General features: G+C 47.6%; 1 protein-coding gene across 1 annotated transcript in view; it reads right to left on the bottom strand.

Annotated features, from left to right (window-relative positions):
* Positions 1 to 6913, bottom strand: part of FRMPD3 (FERM and PDZ domain containing 3) — a 61910-nt gene extending 54997 nt beyond the window's left edge. The window contains exons 1-4 of the mRNA XM_063084437.1: positions 6882 to 6913; positions 4042 to 4098; positions 3268 to 3422; positions 163 to 265 (exon numbers count right to left, since the gene is read on the bottom strand). Of these exons, the coding sequence (XP_062940507.1) occupies positions 163 to 265; positions 3268 to 3415 (251 nt within the window). The 5' untranslated portion in view covers positions 3416 to 3422; positions 4042 to 4098; positions 6882 to 6913. The remainder of the gene's footprint in view (positions 1 to 162; positions 266 to 3267; positions 3423 to 4041; positions 4099 to 6881) is intronic.
* Between the last annotated feature and the right edge of the window lie 10125 nt (positions 6914 to 17038).

The raw sequence follows: 17038 nt of genomic DNA, 5'->3' as shown, positions 1-17038 counted from the left end.
GCCCCTGAAGTTCTGGGTAGCGAGAAACCCTGGCTAGGATTTCTCTGCCTGGGACAGCTCCTCTGTCAGGACCAGGGAGGACAGTGGTATCACTATGCCACTGGTGGGAGAGGGGTGGGGATATTGCTCAGCTGCTGCTAAGGCCCAAGAGGCCCCTGTTACCTGATGAGTTCTATGAACCTCTCCCTGGGGGCTTCACTCACGTCCTCCTCATTAATAGCCACAATCTGGTCACCAGCCAGGAGCTTGTCCTCAGAGGGGCCTCCTGCAGAGGAGAGGAGAGAGGCATGAGGGCTCAGGGCTACTGTTGGGAAAGCACAAGTCTGGGCAAGTCACCAGTGCCTGAAAGGAGCCTGGTGCAAGCTGAGGAGTGGCGGGATAGGGGTGCTGTTCAACTTTCTACTGCTGCTGCCGCCGCCACCGCAGCCTATGGCAGAGGGAAGGCCGAGGAATGAAGAACGAATGGAGTGGGCCTCCTTTAGCTAGGAGAGATGTGAAAGCTAAAGGTCCCAAGGCCAAGCATCGTACTCAGAAGAGGTTAATAACTGCTTTACTGATTTGGTTCTAAAGAGGAAGACGGATTCCCAATTCACAGAAGGGATTTGCTTAGGCACAAGGAATGACTTTTAGACTACTAGAGGTGGAACAGGTGACAAGAGGAGGGCGAGGAATCTTCTTACTTGAATATGATTCATACTAACTGGTCTGGAATGATTTAGGTATTCACTTGCCTGGAGACAGGGGGATGGAGCATTTAATTTTTTTGTTTTTAAACACTGAGAGATGCTACTCTCCAACAAATGAGGGGAATGAGGCACAGACCCTTGGGCAGTTAGAAATTTGCTTTCTCTCCTTCCAATCTCTGCTTACGAGGTTAAGAAAGTAGGTCTGTCTGAGGGCCGTATCTTCTCAGTTGGGGTGAAGGGTGAGGGTAGAGGCTGTGCTGCCTCTGATTTTTAGCCAAAATCTTCTTGGAGGAAAGCTTTTCAGAGATCCAGGGAGGATGAGAAGTCAGATCCAGCCTGCCTCAAATACAAAAGAAATGTTTAATGATGCGTCCCACTGTCAAACCAGCTTTGACTCTTTTTGTGTCCACTTTTAAGGGCCTGATCCCAAATTCTCCCTCTCTCTACAAAGAAGTGTGCTGCACAAATTCCAAAGACATGAACATACACAGCAAATGTGTCACTTGAGCACAGCTCAATGGCTCGAGCATGGAGCCCTAACGTGTGCTAAGGATGGCTATGCCAGCACAGCTAGCAGGATCCACCGCTAGAACAGCAATGGCCTGAAATCCACTAGGTTGGCTCTCCTGACAGCACAGTGATTTCAGAAGTGGAGAGCTTGGAGGTGAAGAGTGTACTCTTGACAGCCAGACAGATCTGGACTGTTATCCTGAATCTGCAATTCACTAGTTGTGTGACCTTGGAGACATTTAATCTCTCTGAGTCTCTCTTACCTCATCTGTAAAATGGGAAAGTAACAGGACTTGCACAGCATAAGAACAGGAGGGCAAATGAGATGATGAATGCACAGCACTTAAAATAGTTGATCAGTGTTGGTAAGAATTCAATAAATGGTAGTAGTTATATCCTCCAAGGTACAATTACTTCAACTCATTCCATTCCTTCTAGCTACTTCTGCCAAAAAAATGCAAATCTCTTAGGTGGAGGCCACTCTACTATTTATTTCCTCCCTCCTTTCCTTCCTTTCAACAGAAGAGGTCCTCATGGAACTCAACCTCCTTCACAAGCCTTGGCCCTTAATGGCACTGGTAACATCAATCTACTACTGCTACCAATTTGTTGGCTTGCTCAACCATAATTGCTCCTCTGTAGGATACTTGTCTTTTTTCTTATCAGTTATCAGTTATGAGCTGTGTCTGCCCGTCCTGTGGCTTTTTATGGCTCTTGCCTGGGGCTTTCCTTCTCTTCACCTCTCCAACTCCTTCTGCTTCATTCTTACGCCTCTGTCTGTCGCTGACCTCCTCTAGGCCTGGGGGCTTCCTTCAGCCCTGCAATTCTGTCTCCTTTGAAGCTCAAGCAGAAACTGCTGGTGGTTTATTACTAAGTTTTATCTTTCCCAGGATAAATTTGATGTCTGATCAGAGGCTCAACACCCTATTGCCAAACTCCATGACTGACTCAAGAGCCTGAGGTCAGTCACAAACTCGTGTACTAAATTGTGTTTTGTTTTGTTTTGTTTTGTTTTTTCTCTCTGCGCCCTCTAGTTGAAGAGAGCGCTTACAAAAATCTTTTCCTTTTCCTTTGAGGATTGCAAAATTCATCAAATTTCTGCAAGACCAGTTTGTACTCCGGCTGCTCCTCTTGACTGAGCGAGGAACTGTTGTAAACATCTGAAGCCTCAGGCCCAGCAAGTCAGAAATAAAACTCCTTTCTGTCTTTTATAGCAATGCCTAACAGATTTTGAACAAAAAGGTGCTTCAGCCCTTTCCCATTTCATTCACCATTTGTGTGGGGCTTCTGCTTGTTCTGTCCCACGTGGTCTCATTTGAGCCCCACTTCCCCCATGCAGCATCAGGCCCAGTTACAAACCCTGGCTGTGCTGCCTCCTAGCTGAGTAACCCTGGTCAAGCCATTTTTCTTCCTTTATGCCTCGATTTCCTCATTCATAAAATGGGAATGATACTACTTACTTACCTTGCAGGCTTGGCTGTGAGGATTAAATAAGACGATATAAAACGCATAGCAGATGTGCAATTTATGGTAGCTGTTATTGTCACTCTGGCATTCAGAGATTTCATTCTCTCCCCTCCTATCCCACCTGTGGACTGTATCCTGACTCTGTTCTTCCATGGCTGAGGTATTCATGAGTGTGACTAGTCTCCAGAGTCTGATGGTTAGGTTCTTGAGGACAGGACCTGTGTCTTATACTTCTCTACAACATTGCTGAGCTTAAAGTAGGCAATCTATAAATACTCGTTGAATTGAATCGAATAGGTACTTTCTCATCCAAGGCATTATGGTCATCTATGAGTGTTCTACGTAAACAGAAGTTTTATTAAGACCCAGACCCTACTAAACAATAAACTGCAGCCTCTGTCTAGGGCCCTGAGTAGCCTTAATGGCTCGTCTATCAGTCTTAAAAGGCCAGCTCTCTCACACAGGTACTGGTCAGCAAGTCTTCACCCACTCTTCATGAATTTCTCAGCAATGCAGTGTACGCAGAAGCTCTGCTCTTTGGGGAGATATGTGAGTGTTGAGGGATAGAAGCCAAGGCTGGGGGGACACTCTGAGGGACACCTACCTGGCCTCACAGATCGAACCACCACAGGCCTCTCACTGCCGGCCACGAAGCCAAAGCCATATATAGGGTCTCGGCGAATGATCACTTGTCGCAGCGTCTCTGCTGGCAGCTGCTCACATTCCATATCATTTGTGCTCTCTTCCTGCATCACATGACTAGGGGAAGGAGAAGATGGGAGCAAAACAAGATGCAAAAGGAACTAAGCCTCAGAACCAGCTGGGAGGAACACATCGGTTAGGGATCTGGCCATGGCATCTGGGAGTTCACAACTTAGCTTCCTACATCCTCTGGAACCAACAGAGGTGGTGACTGCCTCATATTTCAGATTGGGGAAAGAGGAATCTAGAAAGGAGAAGCCACTTGACTTCATGGCTAGAGCCAACAGAAGAAACTGGTGCCACAGAGCCTGAAATTAGAGTCAGACCCTTCCTCTAAGATATTGGGACTCCAGAAGTTCAATTGCCTATATGCAAATCTGTCATTCCGAAATTAAGTGGTATCACCCGTAGAAGTGGCTATTAACCCCCTAACAGAGAACAAAGCCTTGAGGGAACATACCACAAAACAGGCAAGTAAGCAGGAAGGAATGTGAAGTCGTTACAGAATGTGGAGCCTCTTCATAAAGTCCTTGTGCAATGTTAAACTTTAATACCTCTTAGGTTTATATATAAAAATAAACTATTTAGGTGGCATAGATAAACACATGTGCTAATGTTTAGGACCATTCCCTTACACAACTGTACATAATGCCAACTTATTTCAGTTATGGGACACCTGGAAAATGGCTCCCACGGGCCAGAAAAGGACCTGTGTCCTGAGGCTGCCAGCAGACTGAAAACCCAGAGAAGCTGGGAGAAGAGAGACCACGGCTCTAACACCTGGGAGAGGTTACAGATTGCTCTTCTGATGCCCACAACTTAAGTTACTGAAGCTTAGGATTTTCACAAGAGCTTTATAAAGGTTCTACATCAAGGGCCAGGGGGAGGCATACTGCAGGCAAGGATGGGCCTGAGTGTAGTAATCCAATGAAGAGCCCTGAGGTGAGAGGGTGTAGGGACCCTGGGGCCTGGGAGGAAACTGGGTGCCAGGGGCAGGGAAGGAAGTAGAAAGGGAAATGGATGACCAAGGGGAAGGGCAGGGTTAGTGAGGTAAAAGAGAGGGGGCCAGAGCCAAGTGACCCTGAGCCTTAGCTCCCTGACTTGGCACCACTATAGCCCCTGGGCTTAGGTTCCCTAGTCTCAGTATGTGTATTTTCTAAAATTAAGTTTTCAGGCAGAGCCCTTCAGAACAAGATACAGAGGTCCAGGAATTAATTAATTAAAGGCTTGTAAAAGAAGTAGGAGGTTTTGATGCTAAGAGTAATGCAATTGTTGACTAGCTAAGAATACCAAATTTGTCAGTACCAAATGGTTTCAAACAGTTAGGTTATTTATCAGGACACAAATTCAGTAATTAGAGAGGATCTTTAGGACTATTTACGGGGGAAGGGGAGAAGATTTAGAGAAATTGTATAAAAGAGAAATATACAGTCCAGCAAAGAACCTGAGAGTTGCCTCTATCACACAAGAACTCGGGAGGACAGCAGCCCATGGCTGATTTGAATACAGCCACATCCACTCTGGCTGCACCCAAGCTGATAACTCCTTAGGGAGGCAGAAAGATATGCTAGCATGAGGTAAAGCCTCTGGAAGGCGAATTCAGAAAATGGCTCCTTCCCTCCATACTGGTAAGACAAATGGTCACCTTCCAACTGAAAGTCACTCAGAAGCTGGAACATGGCAAGATGGTATCCTAGATAGGTACCTTCCTGGGACAGGGACTCGGCAAGGATGGCCTCAGGCTGGTACCTCTTTCATTTCAGCTCCTGGTGGCAGGCAGAAGCTCAGCCTTGAAGGGAGCGAGAGGACATCTTCCTGCAGCTGCCTTCTTGCTTCACCCCAGGAGCTGCTTCTGAAAGGAGCCCTTTGCCCCCTGCCATCTGACCTCATTGGCATTAAAAGAAAAGGGCCTCTTCTTGGGATGATACCAGCTCATTTTCGACATGGGCACCAGCCAGGGCAAGCTGGAGGATGAGAGCCTGTCTGTCTGGCTACACAGCCTGTGACCTAGGGAACAGGGACACTGGCAAGGAAGATGCAGACGTGCACTCAGGACCCCTGCCACTGCAGCCTTAGCTTTGCCCCTTTTTATTTTCTTGAAGCTAGGCATGCTTCAGTCTCCACTGCTCCGTGAGCTCCCACCAGTATGGAGGAAAATGAGCGTTCCTGGGGACAGAGGAACCAACAAGAAAAGAGCCTTGTGTGACACAGTGTTTTGCTTTACTCTTCTGACTCACATTGATTGACAAGTATTTATCAAACGCCTACTTAGACAGTCAAGAGCTCTGGGGGCCACAAGAGAAGTTACAGATCACTGCCCTCAAAGGGATTACAGTCTAGCTGGGGGAGAAAAGACAAGTGTACACTGAGCAGAAGAATCAGAGTGCTAACTGAGACTAGTAGGTGAAGTCTATAATTAAGTTCCGACTTGTGTGTTGGGAGGGACAGGGGAGAAGCTGGAGAAGGTTCCACGGAGTTAGTGGGGATTGTGCTGGCTGGCCAGGAAAGGCCAGAGTTGGGGAGAGAGACAAGAACCCAAGCTCTGTCCATGGTCATGACCCATCTTCCCACAGGGGGCACAGCTATTTCTCCCACAGCCACAGGCATGTCTAGAGGTATGACTGGACCACATTTGTCCCTGGGTTGTTTCTAACTGAGCTGGACTAACTGTCCCTAACGGTCCCCTCCCTCCATTCTGCAAGCAGCCCTTTCCTCACACTGCCTGGACCTTCTCAGCTATCTTGGGTCAGGAAAGAAACACCTCCATTAACAGACCAGAAGGCCATTTTACAATTCAAATGGAAGTTGTTCTTTCTTCCCTCCTGGGGTTTGCATCTTTCAGTGTCTGCAGCTCAGTCCCTCTGAAATTTGCTAAGTGCCTGGAGACTTGGGAGTGACACTGAAGGCAAGCAGTGATGGATGACAGGAGCTCAGCTGTCCCTGGATCACATGACTGCCCTCTTGGGAGGAAACAGGCAATTTGACTTTGAAAGATATTTGGCTCCGGGTCCCTTCAAACAGGGCCACCCTGAACAAAATTATACAGTAGCCAAAGCTTATGTGTCCCCCAAACCCCAACCAGCTTTCTTTCTGAAACATGCTAATTTCTTCTGTTGTTTGCCCTAAAGGATGCAATGCCTTCATTCTGTCCCTTTCCTACCCAAGGTCCCCAAAGGTATCTCCTCACCCTGTGCCTGACTTGCCCTCTCTATTCAGTGACACAGCTAAAGGCCTAGCCTTCCTCTTCTGCCTAATGATAACATTTTATATCCATGTGGTTCTTTTCATTTTTATACCAATTACCTCATTTGAGAAAAGGTGCTTTCACATCCATTATCTCCTCACGGCCTCTAACCGATCTGCCAAACATGCTAGGTGACTGTTCCTCCTCCATCCCAGCCTCAAGCTAGGAAAGGAAGAAGCAGAGATGTATAGAGGCCAAGCACGTCAGTGGCCCAGCTGGATGCAAATCTCCCGGGCAGGGTCCACAATCCCAGCACCCCCACCTGCACCTGCTTGGTGTCCCGGACCTTCTGGCTATCCAGGGTCTCCACTGCAGGCTGCCTAACCCTACGGCCAGCAGCGCTCCATGTCCTGGCCTGGCCTGGATGCTCAGCCCACATCATAATTAACCTGTCTCTGATAACGTTCACTCTGCATTGCTGGGAGAATGAAATGAGATCGTGGCAACAGAAGCACTTAGGAAGGTTAAGTGTATCACACAAATGTAGAGGTGGCGATATTACTGGTAGCATTATTCAGGCTGGCCAGAAGAGCAGAGAAAGGGAGCCGAAGATAAACTTCTCTCGCTTCACATGACCCTCCCCCACCAACTCATTGCCTCTGAGACAGCCCCACAGTGCACTCTGCCCCCTCATTTTCCAGGCGGCTCTTTCCCTGACCCAGCTATCAGATGACCTTGCTCTCTCCAGACACCCTGACTCCTCTGTGGGCTAAACTGACTCCCTCATCACTGTCCAAAGAGGGACTGGTAGCTCGAGCTCATGCTAACAACTGCTGCTACGCAGGACATGGCTAAAGGACAAATGAACTGAGAAGATGAAATGGTTCTAACCTGATGCTCTTCCCTCTTGCACATGAGGGCAGGAAAATAAAAATGTAACAGCTAAATTTCCAGGCATCAGCTTTTAGTTCTCCATCCGTTCTTGCCTTTGGCTCCTTTTCCTTTCTTTACATGTGGTTGGCTCCTTGGGGAGTCTTGTCACTCCCCTCACAAATGGCAGGATCTGGAGCCATGTGGGGCCAATTAGCCCTTTGATTCCAGTAACAGGAGCCTGATTCTCCTGAAAGCTCCAGAGATCCAGCATGACAGGATAGCAGCTGGGCCCCCCTGAGATGCCATGTTCTCCTGGTGACAGAGTTGGGAGCCCCATCCTGGGACTCTGAAGTAGCTGCTCTGGGTGCCATCTTATAAGAAGCTTGGACATAAACTCTTCTTCCTGTAAAGGAGCCCTCCCCTGTTATTTCTGCTAGCTGGTCCTTACTCTAGCAGTGCTGTTCAAACTTTAATGTGCATACAAATCACCTGAGGGTACTGCTAACCTGATTCTGTTGCAGTAGGTCTGGAGCAAGGACTAAGAGTCTTAACAAATTCCAGGGTGGTACCCATGCTGCTGGTCCACAATTTGAGAAGCAAGTGTTTAAAAGAATGCTATTCTCAGACAATGGCAGAGCCACAGTCAGGTGGTGGACTGAGGTGCTTTTATTCTGTTGGGTTATGGCACTGAAGGCCCCAGTTATAACACACATGTTATCTTTCTTGGATACATACATTCATGCAAACAAAGGGCTTGCTGGTTGAATAAGTTTACTCCAGGAGAGAAGAGGGCAGGCTCTATACGGATATGAAATAATACAGGTAAGGTTGCACTGGCGAAAAGGAGAGAAAAGATCCAGAAGGTGGGGCACTATTTAGCCCTACTGAAAAGTTTGATCAGCAAAAGGACAGCCTGAGGACTAGTGGCATCTGGGATTAAGGCAAGAAAAATGCTGAAAAGGAGGACAGTGCAGAAAAGAATACTATCAGCTGCTGTTTATTGAGGACTTACTGTGCTCCAGGCCCGGCCCACATATTACCTCACTCCACCTTCACAACAACTCCATGAGCTAGGTGGTATTATGGTCATTTGACACAAGGAAACTGAGATTTGGGAAGAGAGATTTAACTAATTTGCTAAAAGATATACACCTATATAGGCGAATGTACACCTCACACATTGCGTAGAACCACAATGTGAACCCAGGTCTGCCTAAGTCTATCGCCAATTATCCCACACGATTTTTGCCAAGAACCTGTGGACAAAGTGGTTTCCCAGAAGGCAATGAGCGAGGCTTGGCGGAAATAATCAGCAGACTACTCCCCAAGTGAACTCAGGGCCGCTCCAGTACTGCCTGTAAGAGCAGCCTCCCTTGAAGCCACCACACCAGCAAGTGACATATCAGAGACCCCAGCCCCAGACCTGACTTCCTACATGCCTCTAAGCCCACTTGCCCATATGGGAGACTCATCCCATTAGGCCTCACATTTCTGTTAACTTCGGTCACCACCAGAAAGTCTACGTGCTTCTGGTCATCCCAGAGAGCCCAGACTCTCATCCCCATAGTGGTCTGTTCAGAATCTAATTTCATCTTTCTCTTCCCTTTCAAATCCTTTCACTGTGCCCTCTGGAACTGTCAGTCAACAGCCAACTCTCCTATAGCCTCAATTTATTTTCTGAAAGTGACCTTTACCTTCCTTCCCAATTGAAACCTGGTTATTACTCGAGGACACAGCTTCCCCACCGTTTGTTCTGTTTTGTTTTTGTTTTTTTTTTCCTCTCAAATCTCAAGTCCTTCAGGACCTGCAGGGGCAATAGCTGTCCTCCTTGCTAGCCAATGCTCCCTCCAGGCCATTACTCCTCCTTCCTTCTGCAAAAAATCCTGCTCCTTTGAAGAACCTGCCTGCCACCCACCTCTACCACTCTTTCTCCTTCCTTGCTGTTATGTACAGACTTCCTGGGTAGGCCCCACGTTCACTGAGGACTTTAGTTCATAGCCACATGTGATCTACCCTTCCCTACCACTCTGACTCTTTGTTTTTCATTTTGGTAACACAGACATAACATAAAATCTACCATTTTAACCATTTTTAAGTGTACAGTTCAGGGTCATCAAGTACCATCTATCTCCAGAATATTTTCAGCTTCCCAAACAGAAACTCTGTACCCATTAAACAGTAACCCCTGCTACAGTTTGAATGTCCCCTCCAAAACTCATGTTGAGACTTAATCCCATTACTGTATGAAAAGCGTAGGAAATCCGACTATGGTATTTGAAAAGTGGGGCCTTTAAGAGGTGATTGGGTCATGAGGGTTCTGCCCTCATGACTGGATTAATCCATTTATGGGTTAATGAATTAATGGCTTATCTGGAGTGGAGGTGACTTTTATAAGAGTTTATTTGTCAATTAGATTTAAAAAAAGAAAAAAAGAAGAAGAGGAAGAGATACTGGGCTAGCACCCTCAGCCCCTCGCTATGTGATGCCCTGTGCCACCTCCAGAGTCTGCAGTGTCCCCACCAGCAAGAAGGCCCTCACCAGATGCAGCCCCCTCAACCTTGGATTTCCTAGTCCCCAATACTGTAAGAAATAAACCTTTTATCTTTATAAATTATCCAGTTTCAGTTGTTCTGTTATAAGCAACAGAAAATGGACTAAGACACCCCCTATTCCTCCTTCCCCCAGCCCCTGGAAACCACTACTCTTTCTGTTTCTAAGAATTTGATTACTATAGGAACCTCATATAAGAGGAACCATACAATATTTGCCATTTTGTGTCTGGCTTATTTCAGTTACCATAATGTCTTCAAGGTTCATCCATGCTGTAGCAGGTGTCAGAATTTCCTTCCTTTTAAGTCTGAATAATATTCTATTGTATGTATATATCGCATTTTATTAATCTGTCAATGAACACTTGGGTTGTTTCCACTTTTTGGTTATGCTGTATAATGTGGCTATGAACACAGGCGTACAAATATCTGCTGGAGTCCCGGCTTTCACCTCTTTTGGGTATATACCCAGAAGTGGACTTGCTGGATCTTATGGTAATTCTATGTTTAATTTTTTGAGGAATCGCCATACTGTTTTCCATAGCAGCTGCACCATTTACACTCCCAAAAGCAATGCACAAGGGTTCCAATTTCTCCATGTCAGGCCAACACTTGCTATTTTGTTTTATTTATTTGTTTTTATAATAGCCATCCTAATGGGTGTCCCACTCCAACTCTTGTTATTATTATTGGTGAATTCAATGTCCAAATGGTGATGAAGATACCTCTAACAACTGCTTTTGGCAATTAACTCACTCCATCATCATCCACCTAGACTTTGGGTCATTATTAAATATTTTATCACCTCTCAAAACTCCATCACCAATATCCCACTCTCTACTACACTGTCTATCCTGCCAGTTTACCTCCACGAGGGCTTCCACTGCAGGAATCATCTGAACGCAACTTTTCCTGTAAATCTCTTCCCCCATTCTTTGCAAGGTCAACTCTTCATCCTTCAGGTCTCAGCTTAAATGTCACCTCTTCAGAGAGGCTTTCTCCAAGCACTTGTCCCTAGTTATTCACTTTCTTACTCTCCTTCAAGCTCCTTATCTTTACTTCCCTTCACGTCCAGTTTAGAGTTCCTGGTCTATCATTATGAGCACCCTTGCAAAAACCTTCAACTCCTTTACTTCTTCTCCCTCTGCTGTATTCAACTTGCAAAGCTTCACTCCTGGATGAACTCAAACCATATGCATTCTCCATGCCTGCATCAGAATAGCTGAAGGTAGCTGGAAAAAAACCACACAACTGGGCAGCTGACTTTTGCTTTAAGTTCATGATTACAAAACTGGTATGGGCTCTCAATGCTGTCTGGCCACCACTTTCTCACTCTCTAACATGACTATTTCATAGCTCCCTCTCTCTCCTCAGTCTTCCTTACCTTCCCATTTGTCCCAGGAAGTCTCAGCTCATGACTTCATCCCATATATTACTGAAAAAACAAGAGCCATCAGATGTGAAAGGACGAGTCGACACCAGTTGACGATCCACCGTTTATTAGGCAGCACACACACATATATATAGGGCTTTAAGGGAAAGCTGATTGGTTTAAAATACAATCCCTATTTAGCATACCGCATGGGGCTTGGTGGGGAGCTGATTGGCGTGCGATTCACGCAGGCGGGAAGGAGAATGCAGAAGAGAAGGGCAACCAGCGCCATGATGGGGTGCAGCCGAGAAGGGCTTATGTGATCAGGATGTGATCCCTTGGGGCATTTGGGTTCTTACAAGATGAGGGCTCCCTCATCTTACCACCACCAATTCTATACACCACCCTGTCTACATATGTACCCATGTTTTCTTTTTCCCTTCTACTAAAATGAAGGATGCTTCTTTTCTTCTATCAGGGGAAAATCTCTTAACTTATGCTCTGGTACCATCCTCTCTCATCTTCTCAAGGATTTTGCTCCTTTGGGCATTCACTCTCTTCCCTAAACCATCAATCTCTCCACCTCTCCAGAAACATGCCAGCATGCTGATGGAAATCATCCATCCTTAAGAAAACAAAACCCACCTCCCTCAACTCCACAATGCTCTTACAGTTACACCCCATTTTCCTGCTCCGCTTCACAGCAAAATTCCTCAAAGGAGTTTTCTGCACATATTGTCTCCACTTCTTCATCTCTTATTTATTCCTCGATCCACTATCACGGGCTTCCACATCTATCACTCTGGAGTTGCTCTTGTTAAGGTCCCTACTGGCCTGTACGGTCATTTCTCAGTCCTCATCTTACTCCACCTCTCTCCAGCTGTGGACACAGTTGAATGCTCCATCCTTGAAACACTCTCCTCTCTTGGCTTCTGTGACTATCTCCTATCCCTCCAGCCACTTTTTCATAGTTTCCTTTGTGGGCTTCTCCTCCTCTACTTAATCACTAGATATTGGAGTTCTTTAGAACTCAGTCCCACGCCTTCTCTTCTCTCTCTATTCGCTTTCCCAAGGTTATCTCATCCAGTCCCCTGACTTTAAATACAATCTATATGCAAACAACTCCCAAATTTGCATTCTACCCACACCTCTTTGGTGAGCTCCCAAACTCATACTCTGACATCTTTACTTTCATGTCTCACAGGAATCTCAAACTTAACATGTCCCAAACTGAACTCTTGCTTTTTTTTCCCCCCTCAAGCCGAGACATTCCTCAGCCTTCTCCATCTCAGTACAGAGCACCACCATCTCTTCAATTACTCAAGCCAGATACCTGAGAGTCATTCTTAAGGTCTTTCTCTTCCCTTCCCTCACACCCACATCCAACTGCTCAGTATTGTCGGCTGTTGCTTCAAATCACATCCAGAACCCAACAAACTCTCTCCATCTCCAAGGTTATCACCCAGCTCAAGCCACCATCATTTCTCCTGTGGGCTGCTGTGGCAGCCTCCCTACTGGCCTCCCGGTAGCCACTGCTGCCCCCTTCTAAATCTGGTCTCTACAGATTTTTCAAAAGTCCAGATCAGATCCTGTCACTCCCCTGCTTAAAACCGTTCAGATATTTCCCACTGCAACATAGTAATATGCAAATTCCTTTTCCCAGGCCCACAAGGCTCTGTCTGATCTCATCTTGGCCAAACTCCCCTGAGGCTACTCTTAATCTTGCCTGCTACAATCTGACCCCACTGGCCTTTTGTTTCACAATACACCAAGTTCTTTGCCACCTCAAGGCTTTCTCACGTTATCTCTTTTTTCCTGGAAACGTTTTACTCCATTCTTCGCATGGCTGACCTTTCACCCTTTTAAGTCTCTGCTGTGATATCACCTCATCACAGAGGCCTTCTCTGGAAGCTCTGCCCTACTCTTCACGGCCCTACAACCTACCTCCTCTTCAGCTGAGCTTGGACAGGCATCTTCTGGAAAACCTGCTGCTGTCTGGATTCTTTTTCTGGTTGTCCAAACAGTTGCTTTTCCCCAGTGGGTTAGAATGGAGACACCTGTCACCTGTTCTAGCAGGTTACAGGGGGGCAGGTAGAGATACCAAGGTCATCTGTCCTTCTACAAATACCTGGGAACTTGGAGTCACCTTGCAAAAGACCAAACCCATAATGCTTCTGAGAGGGAGCTGCAGAGGACCCTCTCCGCAGCTGCCCCCTCCCCTCCACCCTCCTCCCCTCAGGGGCTACACATTCAACAGATTCAGACATGTGGTCTAATAGGCCCAGACATGCTCCTAAACCCTCCCTGCTGGGGCTGCCAGCCTAGTGACAGATGTGAGAGCTGTGCCAGATGTGAGGCTGATGCCATATGGCACCATGGGTCACAAGGTCTGTAGCTGCTGCCACTGCTGAGCTGTGGCAGAGTTAGTGGGGAGATCCTTGCATTTTAGCCCCCACTCACCTGTCACTGGCAGAGGCAGTGAGGGGGAATTAGAGAGATGAAATATTCATGGGAGCTTGAAGGAGTTGTCATGTCACTCCAGAGAGCCCTGGGCACCCCAGTCCCCATCCTCCATGTACCACACCAAGTATTTCTGAAGGAGGCAGTGACAGATAGAGATTGACTGAGCCAGAGGGGGAGAGATGAGGAATGAGGGGAAAGACAAGCAAGAGGGGAAGACGGCTGAGCAAGAGAGGGGGGCAGACAGAGCCAAGAGGGAGAGGCGAGGAGCAGCTGCGAAACAAGACACAAGTGGAGAAATGAGACTAGAGGAGGGCCTCGGAGACAGTGAAGGAGAGAGGGCAGGCTCGGGGAGGGCACGTGCTGTGCCTTCAGCTCTGGTTGCCACAGCTTTCTGGAGGCCCTCTCCAGTTCCTCCCTTGCTCTCTTTAAAGTGCCCTCGAGCTGCCACCCAGCGCTGCCCTCAGGGCTGCCACTGCTGCTAAAAGGGCCACTTTGGGATGAAGCCAGATGAAGCTCTTTGGGAGGCAGACTGCTATTATGCCATATGAGAGTGTGACCGCACCCTTCCCATTTCACAGATGGGGGTGCGGCAGGCAAGGGGTAAATCAGAAACGGCATGAGGAAGAGACTCGGGACACCTTCCCAACTTAGGCCAATTTCCTAGTCACCACAGGCTGTATTTTTGTTGTGATAGAAGGAGATCAAGAGGAGCAAATAGGAAGAGGAGACAATTCCAGAAGGTGAGAGGGAATGGTCATGATGGAAAAGTGGAGTTGGCAGGGAAAGGAGCAGCAGGCCTGAATTCTTCCCCTCAACGAACACATCTCTCCGAGACCAGGCTGGGCCACACAGCCCTGGAACAGAATGCTACTTTGGGAGAGGGTCCCCGGTCACCCAGATCTCTCTCCTCTTATATTCCAGCCTTTAGTATGCCAGGCGCTGAACTGTGAACAAAGCTTGGAGGGCAGACAGGGTAGCAGGTGTGGGCAGGAGCTTCTGGGAACTTCCCAACAAGTAGCTGCCTCCAGCAGCCAAACACCTAGGACTCAAATAGCACCCCTCTGTGGGTGCTTGGCAGGCACTGGCTGCACAGGGCTCTGGACAAAGCCTCCTGAAGCCAAATAGGGCCTACTCAGCTGGCTGGCTATGCCATCTCCCTCCCCTCTGTGAGGCTGCTAGGCATTGATGGTCTGGGCCACTAGCCTTGGATGCCTCCAACCGCTGACTCTGGTCAAACTCCTAGAGAAACTCAGGGTTGGCAGGGACCTTGGAAGTTATTGACTTTACTCTTGTCTACCCTCTGCTGATTTCCAGAAGCAGCAGGGGGAGGCTTTCTAGAGGCGGACTGCAGTTGGGTGCTGCAAGAAGGGCCAGATTTTGGCAAGCAGAGAGGAAGGCCACAAAGAGCAGGCCCAGAGACAAAAGGAAACAGGGGGTATGTGGCAGGAGGCACGAAGATGACAGCCTGAGTGGGGGAGGGGGTTGCTGGGGAGTGGTGAGCTGGGAAGCAAGAAGCTGTAGCCAACCCAAGGTATACAGTGAGTACGTCTTTCCTTCGCTCCCTTCTCATGTCTGGCCCTGCTGGGGCACAAGGTCCTCCCCAATCCTCCAGTGTCCCCTTGGGGAGCTTATGAGGGAGGCGTGCCAGTCTAGTCAGAGCTGGACAAAGAAAGACACATCTGTCCCACTGCTTTGCCTAGAGGCCCGCCTGCCCACCCAGCATTGCCAGAGACAATACGGGTAGTATCTGAAGCCCAGGTCCTATGCCCAGCAAGCACCAGGCTGACCTCCTGTGAGGGAGACACCCCCCACACCCTGTCTTTCCTGTGCACCATCTCCAAGCTGTCCAAACAGGAATACAGCCCAGGGGCTGGGCAAAAATTAGGCCAAGAAGCCACTAGACAAAGGAGGGTATGTGAACAGAGGAACTCATGTCACCCCCTCTGGAGGTGTCCAGAGACACCAACCGCAGTCTCAGGACCACAAGGCACCTTTTATTCCACCTAACTGCATTTTCCTGCTGAGAGGGAGGAAGAAATTACAAGATCTTTCCTAAAATGGGTTCAGAAAAGGGGGAGCAAGGTTGGGGAACCCTCCGCCTAAGAATAAAAAGCAACGGCAAGAGCATGTGCTGGGTTACTAGCTCAGAGAGCCTCAGTTATCACCAGGACATTGCACCTCCCCCATGCTGTCAGTTGGGAAATCCCTGTCTGTTTCCTGGAGGTGAATGGCAGTGAAATTACAAACCTCAAAGGGCCTGTGGGCTTGTCTTTGGGTGTGGCAAGGAGAGGCAGAGGTGGGAGGGTGGAGAGGAGATTGTATCCTGCTCTACAACAAGGTTTGGGGTAAATAGAATCCTAGGGAATCCTGAGAACCTGCAGGCTCCCACTAGGCAACACAGATTCAATGATGGACCTGAGACTCAATTCACTAAGGTACAAAAGCAGACAGGCATTTCAGAAAAAAATCAAAAAGGGTAAGGAAACATGATTTTTTTCCTCCTAAACGTCAGTTCTCCAGAAACATTCTATTAACCAGAAAAACCCTTCCCCAAGCATTCATCTTTTGGCTTTACAGTATATTTTTTTTCTTCTTCAATGATTAAAATCCAGAGCTGGGACTCTGTTGCAGAATAGTACAATCTCTGCTCCTACCTGCCTTCTTCTAAGGGGAATAACAGCAGAGTTCCTTCCTATGAGTCAGGGGCTTCCTCCACCAGCTTTTAGATAGCATTCATTCATTTTTTCATTCATTCACATATGTCACAAAAATTTACTGAGCACCTACTATGTGTCAGGCATGATGCTGGGTACTAGATATACAGAGATAAATGAGGCCCAATCTCTCCCCTCAGGGAGGCTGCAGTCTAAGATGGGGGTGGGTGTGTAAACAAATATAAAATCATGTGTCACCAGGCACCACAGAGGGTAGCAAAGGATGCTATGGGCGCACAGAGGAGGGTATGCTCCCACAGCGCAGTGACTCCCAGCAGACCGTGCCACCCCTCCCCACAGCTGTGTGAAGTTGAGAAGGACATTCCAGGAAAGGAATGCCAAACATGATAGAAATAATTAGAAAGATTCAGTCAGAGGGAAACCTCTAGGTATTTAAGTCACTGCAATTAAAAGAAAAAAATCACAGAACAAATTCAGTCAAAACTGAAGGAAATCTTTCATTTGAGGACTAATGTTACCCACTGACCCCTTTCATGTGGCACTATGAAATGATGCAG

Source organism: Cynocephalus volans, chromosome X, assembly GCF_027409185.1.
Source record: "Cynocephalus volans isolate mCynVol1 chromosome X, mCynVol1.pri, whole genome shotgun sequence".
NCBI classification, from domain to species: domain Eukaryota; kingdom Metazoa; phylum Chordata; class Mammalia; order Dermoptera; family Cynocephalidae; genus Cynocephalus; species Cynocephalus volans.
Note: the sequence above shows the minus strand (reverse complement) of the source record. Positions and strands in the feature narration are given on the sequence as shown.